Raw genomic sequence first — 20,635 nt, forward strand, 5'->3', positions numbered from 1 at the left:
CGGATGCATTACGTTGCTTGGATCCTGCCAGGTATTGCGCATTTATCATGAGTGTTTCTTTTGAAAAATATCAATCGAAACGTTTTATGTATTACGCATTTTTCAGGCGCCTTTGGATTGTATGTTATAGAATGAATAAAGTTAACTCTACATCCTCGGTGTACCTCTGCATTCGGGTAAAGGGGATATCGTGATTTTACCAGTGTAAGGGAAGACGCCGAATGGAGTGATTCAGTGACCAGCATTCGTGCAATAATTTATTTTGCGTTCAGTGAATACATAAGATGCATTGGCGTGTAAAAATAAAAACGTAGCTTTATTTCGAGGAATATTCCATCTACTTTTCCATCTACAATTCTACAGTTTTAATGTGAATTGTCCTCGTTTTTGGAAAAGGCGGGTCACAAAACTATGTTCATCATAACTCTAAAAAATCAGATCTAACCTCAGGTTTCTCGAAAATAATATTATGAGGAATTCGAACAACAAGATTGGAATGGCCACCAACCCCTGCTACGTTGTGGTGATTCCGCACAGTTCTGTATTTTCGGGGCAATCATTGTAGGACAATATTCGCACATCGTATGGAAGCTTCACGAAAGCAACAGCTGTTGGGAACTCATACTTTACATTACATTGCATTATTGGCATTTATCAGACGTGATTTTTTCACATGTTACCCATCTATACAGCTGGATATTTCCTAAGGCAATTCTGGGTTAAATACTTTGCCCAAGGGTACAGCAGCAGTGTCCCAAAGGGGAACAGAATCGGCAACCTGTCGGTTACAAGTCCTGTTCCTTACCGTACTTATGTGCACACACACACACACACACAAACACATGACGGATAACTTTCGTTCACCGGAGGGTGGAAAATGACTGGCTGAGTCCCGAGCACGGCGGAATCCCACATTTTATGACTCACCATCATCTACTGTTGTACTCATAGAACACCCGATGCACCAGCCTTCAAAGCAACACTTTCACCTGGGCTATTTTACATTATATGCATTGAGCAGACACGTATCCAGAGCGACTTCCAGCACAATAGAACATAAGTGTATCCATTCAAGTTGAATGAGCAACAGTGTCAGACCAGGCTAACAACACTCCCAGACCAGTGAGTGTAAGCATAACTGTATTCAAGCCCGACCACAAGTTAATTGTGCTAAACCGTCTAGACAACGCAAGCCAAGTACACACGATATATTGTGGGAGGTCCAAAAGTTGCCCTCCTGTGGCCAGCAAACCCAGTTCATTTTTCCTTGTTGCCACTTTGTTGGGCGAGACGTCAGAGGCGGTACTACCAACGGCTGCACCGTGGTTTAGTGGTTTGGGAAAGTGACTTGTTACAAGAAAGTTGCTGGGACAAATCCCAGATGGGACGATACATTTGCACCCTTGAGAAAGCTAGTTATAATGCAATGAACCAATATGTGCTTTAATTGAACTGGTATGCTGCAAATGTGCTCCGTTCATATCACGCGTGTGATGGCGAACTTTATCAGGCAATCAATACAACATAAAATCGGTACATGTCTGACTTTACTTACTTACTGTCTTTACAAAATGCATCGCTCTAAATGAAAGTCAAAACGAGCTCGTGTACAGAAAGCGCACCAGCCAAGCAATATAGGCTATACCCAGTCAAATGCGATATACTGGAATGCAAAATTTACTTGGACATCTTCAGTCAATCTACGAAAATATATTGAATATGCACGGCGTTGTCTTTGATGTTGTTGAGCAATCAGAATCAATTCGTTGCAGTTTGATTTCCTGCTAACTAACAGGTGCCTTGTGTTTTGACTATCGTCCGTGGCCACTAAATCATTTGTGACTTTGGCCAGTTCTTCGTGAATATCCTCTGCTGTAATTACTCTTGACTACATGCGTGTGCGGAGTATTTGTGACGTAGCTACATTGTATCCTAAATAGACCCTAAACCCTTTGTAGGCGGAAGGTCTTTAGCGCTTGTGGATGTAGGACACAAATTGCTGTTAATCCAATTTAATTCTGCACCGACTCCTTACTGTACTGTAATAGATGATTATAAGAGCGAAATTGCGCCATCTTGTGACTAGACGCTGTCCTTCTAGGTGACCATGTAAACTGGTATAAATTAAGTCCGCACCTGATTTTAGTGAAACGAAATATGTTCCTCACCATGCATACCATACAAATTTCAAGATAGAAATATTCCAGTTGAAATAAACAAATCGAAGACTTAATGGCATTTACATGTATCTACTTTATTAAACTCCCTGGTTGAACAGATAAAACGCAATAGTTCCTTGGACATTGGAAAAATGCTGCAAGTGCGATCAAAAAAAATTGCAAGTGCGACCACTTTTTATTGGATACTTCTGAATCTCAAGTCACCGCCAACTAACTAGACACAGAGATTATGGGTGCATACTTGCCAAATATAAAATTCCCTTGAGTCTATGTACTCTATGTGAGTTGTCACACACGGATACTGTTTTTCGTGAGCGCACACCGCAAAATTAAACCAGCACGAAACCATCCGTAAAGATAGTCTGATGCTGACGTGTCGTCTTGCCTCTACAGTCCGGAAGTTATACGGTCCTCTTGCTGACGCTTTCCGAAATCTGCCTACTCGCACCATGCAATCCCGCTGCTGCCCCGGAAGAAGTAAAACAATTGACGTGTATATCCTGTGCATGCTGGGGTAGCATGATAGCGTGTGTTTCCGGCGTAGTGAATGTGTACAGCGGCATTCTGACTCCTCTTTCTCGCAACCCTGTAGAACAGACGGACTGACTCCCTAACTCCTCATCTGGTCTCCCCCCAAACGGTTTGCGTAAAGAATCAGCGATCATGGCTTCATCCGCGTCCGCACAGGCTCAAACAAACCCTGCTCCGGCTTCGCCGCTGCAAAGAGGCATAGTTAAGATGGTAAGTGAAAAATTTTGTGTTGGACTAATGGGGATTTAAAAGAGCTAGCTAGCTTCAATAAGTTGTTCATAACTGGAGGCGACTCCACGATCAGTTGAGTTTTGTCTCTTTTGCTCACTGCCTAGGCGTGTGCAGTAAAGTAGACGGCCGGCTGGCTAAATTAGCTTGCTAGTCACAGTTTTTGAGAGTTCAGTGAATGGTTTCTTTCAGCAGCTTGCTTCGTGCAGCGTGAGCGCTAGCTAACTATCAGCTGTAGGAAGTGTGTAGGCAGTACAAGGCTTTAGCGAGCAACCTAGCAACATGTAGCTGTTAGTTGCTAGTTTTTGGGGGGAGCTAGTTCGAGCAGAGTACTGGACCTGCAAACTATGCCTGCTACCTTAAATGAAAGTCAGGATACATTTATTATAACATCCAACAGTTTGATCTAGGAAACCAGATAGTACAAAGTAGCTAACGTTAGCTAGCTAGGTAGTGCTTGATCATCACTGAGCTTAATTATTAGCTAGCTCCCTAATTGTTGAAGTCAGGTATTTAGCTCCGTTAGCCGATTATGCACAAACTACACTAAGATTAATGGATCCGTGGAATGTTTTACAAGCAGTGGCGAGACTAATGTTCAGCGACACCCTTTACCAATTGTCACGTGTTTCCATGCCAGATATTGACATGGTACGAGCTGGCTATTGTAGGTTAGCTGCCTCGCTAGCAAGCCAGCCATTTATGCTCTGATCAAAGTTCCTTATTTGCCGAGTTTGTGTGGTACGCACTCTTCTTTTGCGCAAAACGTCAGGAAATCGGGACCGTATGGCGAGCTAGCTGTGCTACAAACCTAGCAGCCGTTTGAATGAAACCAGAACTCCTACACTAGTGTGCCCATCGCTCAATCACAGTTCAAAACTGCCTTGAATGAGGAGTGCAAGTTTTTTTGGCGCAGGAAAAAAACTCCTTTCCAAAAAGTGTAGCAATGCACCAAATAAATGTAGATGGATATGACGTCTGTAGCCAACGATAATGGTTCAGAAAGTCAAGGGCTGTGAAGTTTCGATGAATGGCTCGCACAAGCTAGCTTCAATGCCATCTACGGACAGTGACACGTAGACCCTCCGAAACTCCGCAAGACGCTTGCCGCAGCGGGAACGACATTAATTACGCCGAAAAGTTATAATTTGGCAAGAGCAGCTTTACCTCACTTTACTATACCGAGTTTCCATTAAACTTGAGATACTTCAATGCGCTCGGTTCCATAAAAGTTTGAGGTAAATGTTTAGCTAATTAGCTAACAAGTTTCATGCTTGTGTAGCAGTAGCCGCTCATTTATGCCCAGTGCTGTGTAGAAAATGAGGAGCCTGTTTCAAAATCTAAACCTTCGCTTTTGTTTTAAAAACACATTTTCAGCCGATAATTGCGTTACTGTGTCTTGCACTGGAAATAGTAATAAAAAAGTTTAATTGTGTTTTCTCTCAGAGGCTATGTTAAGGTGCACTCCGTAAGACATTAATTGCTTGTTTGCAAGGTGAGATTAGTCTTCGCTGCAATCAGCGATTGCAGCTGCCTGTTGTTCTAAGATAATTACAGAATGGCAGTGGTGTTACCTGACTGTTTTAAACTGCCCTCAGTAAACAGACCAAACCCCCCAAAGCCCACCCATCTCTGTGTGGTGTGTAGATCTATGACCCTGCAGGCTAAGTGCACCCCGCTTCGGCCCTCCCGTAGCATTTGAAGGCAAGCTAGTTGCCTGGACCTTAGGTGACCTTACAGTAATGTGAAATGCACTAATTGTAAGCTCGTTGCTTTTGTTCACCCCCCTAAGACACTTGTCTTATGGAAATCGAGCTTAATCCATCCCACACACAAACAAACAAACACAAAATATATTTTTTTGTACTTGGTAGGTCTCAGTGCTCATAAAGTCTTTAACCTGGGGAATTTACTGAGAAGCAATTTGCACAGATTTTGTCCAAACCAATGTGAAGCTCATTGTTTCCAGTGCAGCCTCTGTGTCTCCTGTTTACTTTCTGACAGGTATTTTTGCCTTGCCTGTCTCAAAGGAAGATGCCTGCTGTGGCCTGTTAGTCCCAAGGTGTTTGGCCTGTTTTTGTCCAATTGGTCCCCTGAAAGAAAGCTGACAGGTCTGTCTTGGATCCCTGAGCTCATGCGACGTTTCGTGTTAACCCTTGCGCTCTCTCCCAGGTGTTGTCGGGCTGTGCCATCATTGTGCGAGGTCAGCCGCGGGGCGGACCCCCGCCGGAGCGCCAGATCAACCTCAGCAACATCCGAGCCGGAGCGTTGGCCCGCCGGGCCGCCCAGAGCCAGCCCGACACCAAGGACACTCCGGATGAGGTGAGAACCAAAAAGCCTGCTGAGCCCCATGACTGCGAGGCAGCGTTTTTGGAGTCAAGGCGTTTTAGAATGCCCCCAAGGGGTAGGGCCTTTTTAGAAGGCCCTCAAGGGCTGTTAGGCATTTTCCAATAATACACATTTCTGCATTACACACACACACACACACACAACATTACATGTAGAACATGTTTATTCTCACACACTTGTGTGTTTGTGTGTGTATTTCATCCGGAAGTATACACATGCTGAATGTTTTATGCAAACAGAAACCTTGAAAAGGGGGCGTATATATTTCATATACACACTACATGTAGTCATTGAAGCAATCTTGATGACTTTGGATAACCTTTATCAGACCTATTTGCATAGGGGGCCTTTGCATAGGGGGCAAATCTATTTTATCAGAAAACAGATTTGCCCCCTATGCAAAGGATTTTTTGTTTTGTTCTCCAAAGCTTCATTTCCACAGCTTTCATTCAATAAAACAGGACAATTGCAATGCGATTCCTGGACATTTTGGATTTAGTCATTTGCAGGATTAAATTGTTTAATGTTAAAAATGGGCAGAAAGGGTAGTCTCTCACGTGCAGTTGTGAAAATCCTTTTGCATTTTGGTATACCTTGAAAGCTACTGCATTTTTACCATGAGAAACTTACAGGTGTCCCACTGCCTGGGAATCCAACAGGTGTTTGATCATTTTTGAAGATTAGAAACCTTGTTTATAAACACGACTGTGCCAATTGTTTATTGAAACAGATTTTGATTTTTAGATACCACACCAATGCCAGCAAGTAAATATTCTAACAAAACACCATACTCTGTACAGATTTTACTGCATATCCAAATTGGATGGCATTTATATTAATTCTTAATATGCCTTGAAGAAACGGCGTGTGAGTGCTTTTTGGCAATTTTGTAGTTTATGGTGTTTATAATTTGTTCAAGTTATTGTGCTTCAATGTGTCTGTGTGGTGTGCAGTGTTACACATAAACTGCATGGTAGTCTGCCTATATAGAATTGTATATCTTTTGCTACATGGCTACACCAGAAATTTACATTTACATTTACTCATTTAGCAGACGCTTTTATCCAAAGCGACTTACATAGGTTACAGTTCTTTACAATGTTATCCATTTATACAGCTGGATATTTACTGAGGCAATTGCGGGTTAAGTACCTTGCCCAAGGGTACAGCAGCAGCGGTCCAGCGGGGATCGAACCTGCAACCTTTCGGTTACGAGTCCTGCTCCTTAACCACTATGTTACACTGCCGCCCGCGACCCGGTGAAGTCAAACATTTCATGCAGTTTTACGTCAAGGTGATTCCTTCTCAAGGTCCTTCAGTAAGGCGGCGTGTGTTTGAGTGTTTGTTTCGCGCCTGCTGGGGGTCAGCCCAGGTGCTGTGCCCCCCCCCCCCCCCCCCCCCCCCCCGGGGTGAGAGCGTCCTGGGCGCCACGGCGGCGGGGGCCCCCGGCACCCCGGCGTGATGCAGCAGAGTCAATATTTGCCGTCGGGCTCTTGTGTTGCAGCCGTGGGCCTTCCAAGCGCGAGAGTTCCTGCGAAAGAAGATGATCGGCAAGGAGGTGTGCTTCAGCGTGGAGATCAAGACCGGCCTGGGCAGGGAGTACGGCATGGTGTACCTCGGCAAAGGTATGGGGGGGCGTTTCGAGAGGGGTGCTCTTCGGGGGGGGGGGGGGGGGGGGGGGGACATTGCTCATTCACTGTGTTTCAGTCAGATTCAGATTCAGTGCGGATTGGTTGTCTGGAAGGAGAGCCAAAGGAGAGAGGAATAAAATGCCACCGCACATACACAATTAATCATAGCATGCATTAGCATTAGCATACATTATTAGTCAAAAGTTCGGACACACTGGGTTAAGATAATGGAAAGCATGCATTCAAAGACATTTTGATCCGGGACTGATGCTTAAATGCTTGAAATTTGTTTCGATGTGTTGATGTCTTTCCAAAAAAAAAAAAAAAGATTTAAAAAAATATTTTGCCAAATTTGAAGAATCTAAAATAAGAGTTTTGATTTGTTTATAACACTTTTTTGGTCACTGTATGATTTTGTTTGTGTTGTTACATAGTTTTGGTGTCTTTATTTTTTTTTATAATGTGGAAAATGGTAAAAATAGAGATAAAAGCGTGTCAAATTTTGCCTGGTACTTTACATACACACCTCTTGGTGTGGTGCTGGCATTCATAGAAGACAGAAATACATTCTCTGTTCCAGGTTTTATGTTGTTACAAACTTTATATTTGCACATTATAGATAAAAGTTCAACACCAGTTTTGATGTGATGTGAAGAGTGGAAAAATAGGCCGGTCTTGTCTGCTTTTGGAAGTGCGTATGCAGTTACCCTGTGCGTCTCCGATCCTCCGGGCGGAGTTATACGGGGGTGGTAACTTTCAGCGCTCCCTCCCGCTCTACGCGAAGGCACGGCGAAGAGCGGGAGGCCCGCGGCGGGATATTAACGCCGTCTCTCCACAGACACGACGGGGGAGAACATCGCCGAGTCCCTGGTCACCGAGGGCCTGGCCACAGTGCGCAGGGAAGGAATCCGAGGAAACAAGTAAGCGGCTTCCGTCGTCAGGGTGCTTTCGCCTAAACCGCCTCTAGATGGCGCTCTGCCACTGGGCGTTCAGTGAGACTGCTTTAAAGTCTTTGCCATCACAATGTGCTTGTTGGGAAGCCAGCGCCCAGATTCAATCCAGCTGCTATGCGCTCTGCCTTTAACTTTGGCTAGCGTGGTTGAGCACATAGCGTGCGGCTATTGTTAGGTTCCCAAATGAGGCTTCGTTGATTCTGTGGACCCACAAAATCGCGGTGTCTTGCTAGGCTTAAACAAACAAACCAGCACCAGAAGAAAGCTCGTTTGAATGTGCCTGGCCAACACAAGGAGTGCGCCTGTTGTGGTTTGATTGAATCTGGCTGTGGTTGGGGAGCGCGGGGCGCGGCCGGACAGAGGAGGCATTCAGTCCCAGAGCCGCCGCCCTCAGGAAGCTCAACGGGTCCTTGTCTGCGGCGGCTGGCACGACCCCTCGCCAGATCCCCCGAGCGAACGGGCGGGGGGGGTATGGGGGTCCCGTCCGAGCTGGGACGTCCCGCCACAAAGTCAGGGGGTTAACAGCACAGACCGCGGAAGCCGGACGGCCCTGTTATCTCTGAAGTCCTCTCGGCCCCTGCGCCTCCCTGTGAGGGTACAGGTCTGAGCAAACGTGGCTGCGTGTTTTGGGTTTTTTCTGATCCGGTAGCTGCGGGATTAGCACACACCCCCGCCGGTGGCTCGTGCCATCGCAGTGAACTCCCAACAGCGTGGCGCGAGGCCTGTTGCCAGGGAACAGGGCCGTGCCACCAGAAGGTTGCCAGTGGGATTCTGGTACTGTACTGTTGAACCAGGTAGATGGCAGTGTGGCCCGTCTAAAGGACAGGAGGCATACAGAGGAAATGTGACGTTACTGCTAGCCCTCCTAAAGAGAGAGAGAGACACACACACACACACACACACACCTCTACTCAGCAGTCCCTCACCCTGTACTCATTTTGTAGTCAGCATATTTAATATTTATTCTAGCATTACTTATTAATTTCACGTTCAATCCGTCCAAACATTAGGACATTATGTGCTTTCTAAGCAGGTGTCTTTGCTCAGGGTGACTTGTGCATCTAACCTCATTCGTTCGACTCGGGTACTGCAGCACAGGGCACGGAATTTAGGATTGCAACCCTCAAACATCTGGTTGTCAGTCCATTTTCCCAACCGCCACCTTCTGCCATGTCACATACATTTTATGCTTTGGCCAGGTAAAGGAATGACACTCGCTACAGCCTTTGTGGGTGGATAATTGTTCATGCAAGGGATTCCAGTACAAAGTCACTCGTGTCTGAGGTGACGATCTGTTGTAGTGCAGCGGCCTTGCACCAGGCTAGCGGAATCTGTAACTGGTTTTTTAAAATGACGTAAGCGTAAGATTCGGTCAGAGGAACGGAGCATAATAATTTCCACTGCTCTGCTGCGGCGCGTTGTCGGGGCGTTGTGAGCGCGGGGCTAAGCACAACCCCAATGTGCCGTGTACCCGAATACTGCCGCTTTACTCCGCTTACGTTACGTGCGTTCAGCGGACGCTCATATCCAGAGCGACTTCCAGCGCGTATGTGTATCCGTTCATGTTGAACGAGTAACAGAGTAACTGCGTCAGACCAGGCAAACGGCACTCCCGGACCAGTGAGCGTGAGCATAACGGCGTTCGAGCCCGACCACAAGGTAACTCGTGCGACCTGACTAGGCAACGGAAGCCAAGCACGCTGCGATTCCTCGGTGTGCCTGCATTGATCCCGCAGTCTGTCTGGTAGTCAGTCTTGTGGTAATCCTGGGGTGATTGACTGGCGCAGGTGGCGGATCCGGAGTCAGGGTGCGGGGCCTAGCGGCACCTGGCTCGAGGCGCCTGTATCTGGCACGGTAGCCAGCCAGCACCATCATCTCTTTGCTTTAGCTCGGCTCTGCTCAGAGTCTCTCCTGGAACAGCTCGCCTCAAGGTATGAGCTGAATCTGCCAAAAGTGAAGGGGGGAAAATGCTTTGTGTTTCTGGGCAGGTGCCAGTTGCTCTTTCAACCCCTCCCCCCCCCTCTCCTCGTCTCCCCAAATAGCCGAAAGGCATTGTGCTCGTCTTTCATTCTGTTTTCCTTGCTCATTCTCTTTGCTGGTTTTTTGGCAGTTTTTCTCCTCTCCGTGCTAAACAAACAAACAACTCCCCGTCCCGCACTCGCACGAGTGAACGTGCCGCCGTTGTTCGAGGCAACAGGGTCCACAGTCCTTCTGAGGTTCTTATTCCCGGGTCGGGAGCTTTTTTTTCTGCCCGGTGCGAAACCAGGCGAGCCAGCAGGCTCAGCTTGGACCCTGGACCACCTCAGCCAGCCCCCCGCCTACCCCAGGGCCCATTGCTCCTCAGTATGGATTCGATTTCCTGCATGCCGGATAAACCTACATTTAGCTCTCCGTTGCAAATCGAGCTATTTGTGAAAGTCCCCTAAATGCATTCCTTACCACTGCTAGACCCTACTCTCCTGTCAAGGTGTGGATGGGTAGGTTCAAATTTAGCACGCAAAACCTACCAGCTAGTCTCATGCATGAGATGTGCAAGTAGCGTTCAGTGTGGAATTATAGAAAACTGCTTGTTCAAATTCACTGACCTGCTTTGCATTTGACAGACCAGTACAGCCTTCAGGCCAGTCCCTGTCAGCTTTACTCTCTGTAATATTGTACTTTGATATTGATCATAGCCAAGGGTCATCACTGGAATTTATTAAGCTGTGCTTGCCCCTTTTTGGAAGAGTCATTTCATACCACCATGGCAGAACTCGAATAATAAAATAAAAAAGCTTTCTTGATGAAAGCACCCGTGGGTTTTTAGCTTGAGACGGCTTTTGAGTCCAAAGCTGAAGTCATCAGTTCCCCAGCACAGACTAGGGTTTGAACAGAACGCTTTCCACAGGCCCTCACAAATCAACTCTGGCCTGAGTCGGCAGCTCCGGCGGGGAACAGGTTTTGAGTGCTTTGGACCGACCTCTGCAGGTCTCCTTGCCTGGCGTGTTTGAATTTCTCCCGTGTGCGACTCTGCAGCCAAAACGCCATGTCTTCGGGGGGCTTCGGAATTTCCTGTTATAGTGCAATAATTGTCTAGTTAGGAGCTGGCACCGAAGTTGCTTACCAAGGAAACTAAGACGAAGTGCAAGCTCTTATTAATTTTCTGACTTTAGTGGCCTCTAATGTGGAGCGCAAACATATTTTGGGTGAGGTAGGCAGAAAAGCAGTTTCCTCTTAATAGGAGATTCAAGGCTGTAAGAAGAAAGTAGCCCAGTGTGCCGACTGGGAACGCGGTTTTTCCAGAACTTTCCGCCACATGGCAGTGAACCGAATCCCACTTCTGAAGCCTTTTCTGGGCTTCCCCCCCCCCCCCCCCTCCTCCCTAGCGCCCGATGTCTGGGTTTTTAAAGCAAAGCCTCAAATCGACCGTCTGAACACCGGCACCCACGCAGCAATCGGGAGGCTTTTGATAACTCCCGTCTCGCGCGAGAGTCTGGGATGAAAGTTTTCGGGAGGGGGGGGGGCGTCTGACGGCCGTTGGGGAGGTGGAGTGACGAAGCCCGGGCGCCAAAATTCTGCTTCTGTCTCGATATTGATGCCTTTGAGCATCAGAGCAGCGATTTAATTTTCCGATTGCGTGAGGGCTGGCTGATACCACCGGCTCAGTTTTGGAGAGTCAGTCAAAAAGCTTTCATGTTTATAAGGGCTGTGGGCTGTAGTAGTTGAGAGGGATTGGGTTTCTGACCGGTAGGTCGCAGGGTTGAGTATCATTTGAGGCAGTTAATATTATTTTCTTTATTCTTCCCTTTTTATGTTAATAGTCTATCCTGTAGCAACTTGAAAATCCGGGACAAATATCTAGCTCTGAAAATGAACACTATGAATATTACATTACCTTACATTACTACTTATGGTCACCCTGAATACCAAACAAATCACTTATAATGAGAATATTGAAGTATGTCAGCATAAACAATGTCCATTTTGAGTAATTTGGTTGAATTGAATGCTGGATGACTGCTGAGTTTGATTGTTTAAATAATTCAACCCCTTTTCCCTTCAAGCACTGTGAAAGTGCACTTCAGTGTAAACAGCGGCCCTCTACAAATGATCTACATTGCACTTAAACTTAATGACAGGAAAACTCATTAAAGTTTTTCTTGGGATCTTGGACTCTCCTTCAGGAACATGAGTTTACAAGTCAGATTTATCTAGAATTTGAACTCTAATGAAAGTTATTGATCAGTGATCACATGGTGAGTGATCAGCCTTGATCAGTGGTTGTATAGTGCAGTGTAAATGGAAGGAGGCTCTCGCTCTGTGGTGCTGACTGCACTGTGATTGGTCCAGCCCTGACCAGGCCAGATTGTGCGACCTCGAGGACCAGGCCAAAGCCGGCAAGAAGGGGATGTGGTCGGAAGGGGGCGGTGCGCACACCATCCGCGACCTCAAATACAGCATCGAGAACCCGCGCAACTTCGTCGACTCGCTGCACCAGAAGCCTGTCAACGGTAAGCCCCCCCCCCCCCCCCCCCCTTCACAGCCCTCCATCATCACAGCCCTCACACCTCCTCAGGCTCCTGGCAACAGCTTCATGGCCACCATTTTGGCTCAAACATTTGGGTTTCCTGGAGTGTGGAGTTCATTTTGTATCGTGTGATATTCCGTCCGCTGCCAGCGGGTCGTTCCACGCCCCATCCCCCTCCATGCAGTTTTCACTGTGCTCAAACACTGGGGTGGGCTTGCGCTTCATTTGGTCAGTCGATCGCCAAACCGGCCCCATAAGAACGCTGCACCATTCGAATTGGCTCGCTTTCTTTGAAAGCACTCGGTGCGCCGCCTGTTGCGCCCCCTGTCTGTGTGGAAGACTCAGTGATTTAAAGTAAAATACAATGCAACATTAAAGGTAGTAGCTGCTGTGTGTGTGGAGCTGTACCGTATTAACCTCAACACCCGCGTCTTCTGCCGCTAAGCTTCCCTTTGTCTCTCCAGCTATCATCGAGCACGTTCGTGATGGGAGTGTCGTCCGAGCCCTCCTCTTGCCCGACTACTATCTGGTCACCGTGATGCTGTCCGGTGTTAAGGTATGGTCATGTTGCATTAGCTCCTCTTTACCAGCCATTCAGTTGCAGATAGCCGTCCTGCTTATAGCACAACGTTTTTTCTGATGGCCAAAGGGAGGCATTACAAAAGACTCATGGTAAACATGAGTGACTTCCACCGCCGTCTAGTGAAAGCGATGAAGCCCTCATGTAAGGTCAGCGTTTCCTAAAAGATGAGCAGTGCAGGATAGTTGAAACAAACTTGCGAACGAGCAAAAATGGCCACCGTACGAGAGTCTAGATGCGGGCCGGACGAATACTGACAGGAAATGGAATATATCTGAATCCCACCCAGTTCTGCAGCTCCGGAATGGGTTTGGCTAGTGTAGCATAGCGGTAAGGAACAGGACTCGTAAGCTGTAAAAATTATAACCTGTGTAAATTGTTCTGGATAAGAGTGTCTGCTAAATGCCAATAATGTAGTGCAATGGCTATCAGAAGGCAAAACCCTAGGGAAAGTGTCTGCCTTGTCAGACGTAACCTGCATGCCGTGTGCTGGGGGGGGTTGTCCAAGTAAACTCTCTCCCTAGGGCTCATTCCCAAATATTTCTTTCCGCAAAACCGGATTGATTTATTCAGACTGCACGTCTGTGTTATGCGTTCCCTGCAAGCAGACTGGTGACACACACACATTTTGGAGGGAAAGAGAGAGGGGAGGCTCTGCCCTTTAAGAGTCTTCTGCGTGAACTCTCTCCCCCGCTGTAGCGGACTGACCTGGTTTCACTCCCTCCTCCTCCTCCTCCTCCTCCTCCCCCTCTTCCCCCGGCGTGTATTTTTAGTGTCCCACGTTCAAGCGCGAGCCAGATGGCGCGGAGACGCCGGAGCCCTTCGCCGCCGAGGCCAAGTTCTTCACCGAGTCGCGCCTCCTGCAGCGTGACGTGCAAATCATCCTGGAGAGCTGTCCCAACCAGGTCATCCTGGGGACCATTCTGCACCCGGTATGCACCCACCACCCCGCCCCCCCCCCCAAACCCCATCCCACCCCCCCGGAGCGGCTCGCCCCGGGCTGCGGTGTTCCAGCGCAGTGATGGATGACACCCCCGGCGCATTGCATCACCGCTCAGTGTATTAACGCATTACATCACCTTGTCTTGTAGTAACGTATCACCGCACCTCACCACTCCCACATATACAGTACTGGTCAAAAGTCTGGACATACCTGATTAGGATAACGGCACGCATTCAAAGATGTTTTGATCTAGAGACTTATGATTAAATGCTTGAAACTTATTTCTTAGCCAAAATCAACTTTTTTTTTTTACTGTATTTATCTATTTTGAAAAATCTAAAATGAGTTTGGATTTGTTTACAACACCTTTTTTTTGTCACATAATTCCATTTGTTATTTCATAGTTGTGATGAAATCAAGAAAGAAAAGCGTGTCCAGACTTTTGGCTGGTACTGTACACACTGTCTCTGCTGTCTGCTACTATTCTGCACCCAGAATAGTAACAATTTTAGTTGTTGTGTCATAAGCATGTGTGACCAGATGGTTATCGGTTCAAATCGCAGACAGGAAGCCACAGCCCCGGGGAAACCTTAGAGCAGGGGTGTCCAAACCTCTCCTGGAGGGCCACTTGTCCTGCGTGTTTTAGATCTCTCCCTGCTCCAACACAGCAGATTCAAATGATCAGTTTGTTATTCAGCAGCTTCAGGAGTTCATAACGAGTTGATCATTTGAATCTGCTGTGTTGGAGCAGGGAAAGATCTAAAACATGCAGGACAAGGGGTCCTCCAGGAGAGGTTTGGACACCCCCTGCCTTAGAGCATAGCTGGTAACATGAGTAAATATGGAGCAGTATAACTGAATAAGGTCTGATGTAGGGTTTGCAGGCCGCCGTCCAAAAGAGCGCACCTTGAATGAATGATGCTGTTGTGTGTATAATGTTGAGATGTACAGTGTTACTGCTGTCAAAATCAGTCAGAGCCGCTTGGCATCACAGATCTAGATTCTATCGCCTCTGCCAGGGCAGATGCTGCTGGCTCGATGCACGTTGTCAGGACTCCAGCGCCCTCTACAGCCCAGGAGGAGCAAGCTACTGTAGTCTCAGAGAGGTTGATTGGAGCTCTTCCTGTGAAGAAGTAGTCGAAGGTCAAATTAGGAATCGATTCCATGGCTCCGTTTAATTGGTGTCTCATTGTGAGGATAAGTATGACCCTAGCTGTTGCCGTAGTGGCCCTTTTGGCCGGTGACGGCCCGCCCCTTCCTTTAAGCGTTTTGCCGCCCCTCCTCAGACCCCCAGCCGGTCAGCTCCATTTGTGATCTTAAAAACGACCGCATCGAGCAAAAATGTGTTGCTGTGCCCTGCAGTGCCTGTGAGTGCCCTCGTTTATCAAATAACGCAGGGACTGTGGGGTTTTTATGCTGCGGCGGGAGGCCGGATTGATTTTTGTATTTGTTTTGATGAGGAAGCAGTGGGCAGGCAGAACAGTGGAGGTTCGGTCGCCAGGGAAGTGGCCGCCACGGGCGCTCTGCGGCCGGAGGATTTCGTTCCCGCGCGAAACGCCGCGGGGGGGGGGGGGGGGGGGGGGGGGCAAAAAAAACGATCGATTACGCAGCAGCCCACGCAAAAACCGGGCGGTGAAGCCCCCGAGCTGTCCGAAATGGCAGAACAACGCAGGAAAAACGGGCAGAACCTGGCACCTTAACCACACACTTAGCATTAGCCTAGCCTTCATAAACCTTACATAAGAAAAGTAGTAGGCGAAGTGATAAGATGCTGGGCTCACAACCAAAAGGTTGCTGGTTCCATTCCTCGCGTGGGCGCTGTTGCTGTACCCTGGGGCGAGGTACTTAACCCACAATTGCCTCAGTAAATATCCAGCTGTATAAATGGACAACATGTAAAAATTGTCTGAATCAGAGTGTCTGCTTGATGACAATGTAATGACATAATGCAAAGCATCCATCGTGTTAATCCATCGTTGTTCATAGAGCATGGCATAGATTATGATCAGTAAACATCAAACTATTTGAACAATGCAGTAAGTAGTTCTGCACTTGCTGTAGTTGTTCTGTAAATTGCAGTTTTCCCCTCTAAGATACGTGCTACAGGAATAAATTTAATTTGGTTCATTATCACCACACAGTTGTATTCAACTGTACGTGAATCATCGTAGCATATTACGACCACACCACTATACACGAATCCCTATGTAAGTTAACTATATAAGTAATATGCAGTGTGCTCAGTCATATGATCTGTGAAGACTTTAGGCCTGTATGATGTAAACCTTTGTGGCTGCTGTGTCATTCTTGTGTGGTGTTAAAGAATATGTTATGTAGGGGTTGTAAAAATGTCTTAAATGTTAAAATGTGTTATCCGCTTCTCTCGGGGCGGCTTACAGTAAGAGAAGGTTTGTTACTGTGGAAACCGCTCCTGACCGTGGTGCTGTCTGAGTATGAGGCACGGTCATGAGCGGTCACTGAGCGCGCTGCTGATTTCTCAGCATTGACCCTTAAAAAGCATAGCCGGTCCCCTGGCGGTTTTTGGGATGCGTGTGACCTCTCCCTCGACCCCCGCAGAACGGGAACATCACGGAGCTGCTGCTGAAGGAGGGCTTCGCCCGCTGCGTCGACTGGTCCATGGCGGTCTACACGCAGGGAGCCGACAAGCTGAGAGCCGCAGAACGGTGGGTGCGGTTGCGTCACGGTCCAGCTGCGGTCCAGCTGCGGTCCGACCGCTCCCGGCCGCATGCCGATTCTTACTGAATTTTACTCACTCAAGTGCACACTCAAGACGACGCCGCTCCTGGTTCGAATACATCTCTCGTCATTACATTACATTACATGACATTACGTTAAATGCATTTGGCAGACGCCCTTATCCAGAGTGACTTCCAGCACAATAGAACATAAGTGTATCCATTCAAGTTAAATGAGCAACAGTGTCAGACAAGGCTAACAACACTCCCAGACCAATGAGTGTAAGCATAACACCATTCAAGCCCTACCACAAGTTAACTTGTGCAACCTGACTAGACAAGGAGGCCACAATAAGTCGTGCGAAAAGCTGCGTCGCACAGGGCCGTTAGATGTATTACAAGGCCTCAGATGCTTGTCGCTGTGATAGATTTCCCCTCAAACTGCCGTACTGTCTGGTTCCACAGGTCCGCCAAAGAGCGCAAGGTGAGGATCTGGAAGGACTACGTTGCCCCCACTGCCAACCTGGACCAGAAGGACCGCCAGTTTGTGGCCAAGGTGTGTGGGTGTAGTTGTAGTGGGTTGGGGGGGGGCTAAAGCAGAGATTTCAGGTTCAATTCCCAGGCAGGGTATTGACAGCGTGCCCTTCAGTAATGTGCTTTAGCGTGACCTGCTTCAGAAAGTGCCCACCTGCTTCAGAAAGTGTCCAACTGCTTCAGAAAGTGCCCACCTGCTTCAGAAAGTGCCCACCTGCTTCAGAAAGTGCCCACCTGCTTCAGAAAGTGCCCACCTGCTTCAGAAAGTGTCCACCTGCTTCAGAAAGAGCGGCTGAAGGTTGGGGAAGATCGAATAGTTTCAGCTGCTTCATAGAGTGTCCAGCTGCATAAATCGGATGAGTAAAAAGTGAATACTCTCCTCTTTGTAGGTGCCACTGCTAAGCAAGCAAATAATGAATAAATAATGTGAGGAGGGACCTGGCTGCAGCCAAGGTTGGGTTGTACCATTTGCGAATGACCTTCGGGGGCATCCCTGGAGAGAGTCGCACAGCACCGTCATTAGACAGCAGCAGAGACACGGCGTGTTAGTGCAGTCTCGTCTCCCCCCCCAGAGACAGCAAGTCCGAGCGCTCCTCAAAGCTCTCGCTAAAAGCCACACGAGGGGACGAACCGTAGCTGCCCGCCCGTAACCTTGAACTCCCCTCCGGGTTGAGTGGAACGGTCGGTCTCTGCTGGGCAAACTGTAACTCGTGTCTCTGGGTTTTAGATGTTCGATGTAGCTGGGTGAGTCAAATGTGGAAGGCTTTAACCAGGCCTTTAATAAAGCAAGGGAGAATCACAGTGCACAAATATCTGATTGTCCGCATTTCAAGATAAATTTAATGCGTTGACGCCGTAAACCGGCCTGGGCTAGATCAACATTTGTCCTTTGCCTCGCCTCAGAAATGCTGTCAAAATAATTAATGGCAAAACTCAAACTTTCTCGTTGAAGCTTGCATTTACGTCAAATTTATTTATTAGATTTGGGGACAAATGTGGAGTGAATGAGGTCTTTGTGCTTAATGTCCTCAGTGCTGTTTTTAGATGACATTGCCACCGCACCGTACGCTGCTTTCACGCTTACAGAGGTGACGACAGTCACCAGAGCATCCTTTTCACTCTGCGACATTTACACTCCATGCCGTTCAAGGAGAACATGCCCGTCTTTACCCCTCAGACGTGTCAAACGGAAACCCTTCCCGAGCAAGAAGTTCGAAAAGCTTAAAATATTTACAACGGCTCTGTGATTGACAAAACCGAACCGTTTTTTTTTTGAAAACAGTCTGCTTACAGTAGGAGTTTCGGCGTGTTCCCTGACTCGCCGAGCGGATAAAACATTTATATAGACTTCATTTGCTCAGAGATCCCTGAGCAGCCGGAGTGAAGCTCGACAAGGGACGGGTGAAAGTGAAGGAGGGGTATTTATTTATGAGATTGGCTCCCCTCTGGTTTTAGATGAAAATTATTTAAATCGTCAGCGCGAGTTTTCGACACGCTCCTCCCCCCTCGCTGACGTGAGCGGCAGAGGGCGGCCGCAAGGTCGCTGCGGATCGCGGCTTTTATCGGGCACTTTAGCGCGGGGGGACGCTGACGTTTCGGTGACGCTGAGGGGCTGTTAACCTCACTGGAGTGTCGGTCTGTCCTCCTGTGTCCTACCATGCGCCCCCCCCCGGATCCCAAAGGCAATGGCGAGTTCTAATCCGTTATCAGGTGAGCCTCCAACCGATGGGCAAAAACGGATATCGATAGATATGCCGTCACATCGAGCTATATTGCTGGGGGCCTGTGCGTCGTGTTTCACCACCAGAAACATCACTGCGACCGCCTCCATTTCTGCAAAGCTGTTTGGGGAAAATGGAGTATTGGTCTCTCGTCGCAGGTGTTATACCACCTGTGGTCACTAGGTGGCAGCACCTCCACGGGTACGCCTCTTGGCACGCCGCGCCACGCAGCTGCTCATTAGCCAGCAATGTACTCTCTCAGCGTTTTCAACAACACCATTTATTTTCTCCCTCTGTTTTTTTTTCCTCCTGTCTGAAAACATTTTGATAAAATTGCTCGCTAATTACGAACCCAGATAACGGCGTATGAGCGAGAGCATCGATTCCCAGCTCGGAGGGGACGGGGGGGCCCCCGAATTGTTATCATCCAGTCAATGTTCCCCGCTCCCTATTTCGTGCGATTAAAAACATGATGGATTTTTCGGCAGCGCAAATTGTGTACAGCCTGTGTTTAATTCTCTGACCGAAAGCTCCAATAAAGGGCGAATTGATAAGTTTGTTTGAGCCATAAAGGGTTTAATGGTTCTGACAATGCTTCCTCACCCCTGCCCCCAGTCTGCGTTTTGGGTGCTGTGCTTTTTAATTTGCCGCGACGTGTTTGGCGGTTTTGGATAGGCGGACTGAACCTGCGGGCAAGCCTTTGAGCTCGTTCGCGGCGTTGCCGCTTCAGGCCTCGGCCTGGTTCGGTCCGACCGCACTGCGGGTTCGCACTCGGCTCTGAAAACGATGCACAATGGCAAATGTTCGTTTTTTTTACCCCCGTTTTTCTCCCCCCGAGTTTTGGGTACAGGCATGCCTGAAAAAATATGCAGGAATCTACCAAAAAGACACATTTTTACTTATCCTTTACACAGGTCGCTCAAAACGTATGTGCAGGGCCCGTTACTTCCAGATGCATCTGGGCTTTGGTGTCTGCCTTGATGATGGTGTCTTTCTCTTGTTTTTATATCTGACACATATAATGCATCTCTGTTAGCTAGCTAGCATCTTGTCTGGCCAACTATTGAAATTTGGCCGTGCGGTGCTGCTGATATTGTTGACTCCAGATATGGCTGTTTGCTTGTGTTGTACTCTGCCTCACTTGTAAATCGCTTTGGAGAAACGTTTCAGCCAAGTGAACAAATGTAAAAGTAAAACGTAAACGTAATGTGTAGTCAGAGCAGGCTATAGTGGGACAGAGTGAGATATGAGGTGGGGCAGGGACGGTTTGTGTATAGGCCTGTCATTTGGTTGCAGTTTCGGAGAGCCTCCTTAAAAGGCATGACCTAAGTTTTGCAGCCCTGGTTGAGCAGAAACGAAGCAAGCGAATGCCCCTTACATTAGTCCCAAATATGAGGTGCTGTCCCGAGGGGGCCCGACTTTGCCCGTCCGAATGGATTTTATTCCCCCGGTGGCGCGCTCTCCGCTGCGTCAGGAGGCGGTAGGTCAAAGCGGACAGGTGGAATGATGGAGCCGCTAATGCCGTCCCCCCGGGGGGGCGGCTTAAGGCTGACGCACGGCCCACCTCCTGTGAGCGGAGGGCTTAGCTAAATAGTTTCCGCAGCCGTTTTTTTTAAATGTGCGTATCAGGCTGTGTTTTGAACCCCGCCCCCGGCCCTGGCCACACCCACAAAGGAGTGACTTTAACCTACTCCCACTCCAGACCCCGCCCCTGACAACACCCCCAAAGGAATACCTTTAACCCGACCCACCCCATTGGACATACTTGCCTTCTGCGTTATT

At 48.2% G+C, this 20,635-nt stretch overlaps 1 protein-coding gene across 1 annotated transcript in view; it reads left to right on the forward strand.

Moving 5' to 3' along the window:
- Window positions 1-2,685: 2,685 nt before the first annotated feature.
- snd1 (staphylococcal nuclease and tudor domain containing 1) overlaps window positions 2,686-20,635 on the forward strand; it is a 243,008-nt gene continuing 225,058 nt past the window's right edge. Inside the window, exons 1-9 of the mRNA XM_036520195.1 lie at window positions 2,686-2,921; window positions 5,112-5,261; window positions 6,793-6,913; window positions 7,758-7,839; window positions 12,202-12,362; window positions 12,844-12,935; window positions 13,733-13,891; window positions 16,480-16,586; window positions 17,064-17,154. Coding sequence (XP_036376088.1) covers window positions 2,844-2,921; window positions 5,112-5,261; window positions 6,793-6,913; window positions 7,758-7,839; window positions 12,202-12,362; window positions 12,844-12,935; window positions 13,733-13,891; window positions 16,480-16,586; window positions 17,064-17,154 — 1,041 coding nt within the window. The 5' untranslated portion in view covers window positions 2,686-2,843. The remainder of the gene's footprint in view (window positions 2,922-5,111; window positions 5,262-6,792; window positions 6,914-7,757; window positions 7,840-12,201; window positions 12,363-12,843; window positions 12,936-13,732; window positions 13,892-16,479; window positions 16,587-17,063; window positions 17,155-20,635) is intronic.

Source organism: Megalops cyprinoides, chromosome 25, assembly GCF_013368585.1.
Source record: "Megalops cyprinoides isolate fMegCyp1 chromosome 25, fMegCyp1.pri, whole genome shotgun sequence".
Lineage (NCBI taxonomy): Eukaryota > Metazoa > Chordata > Actinopteri > Elopiformes > Megalopidae > Megalops > Megalops cyprinoides.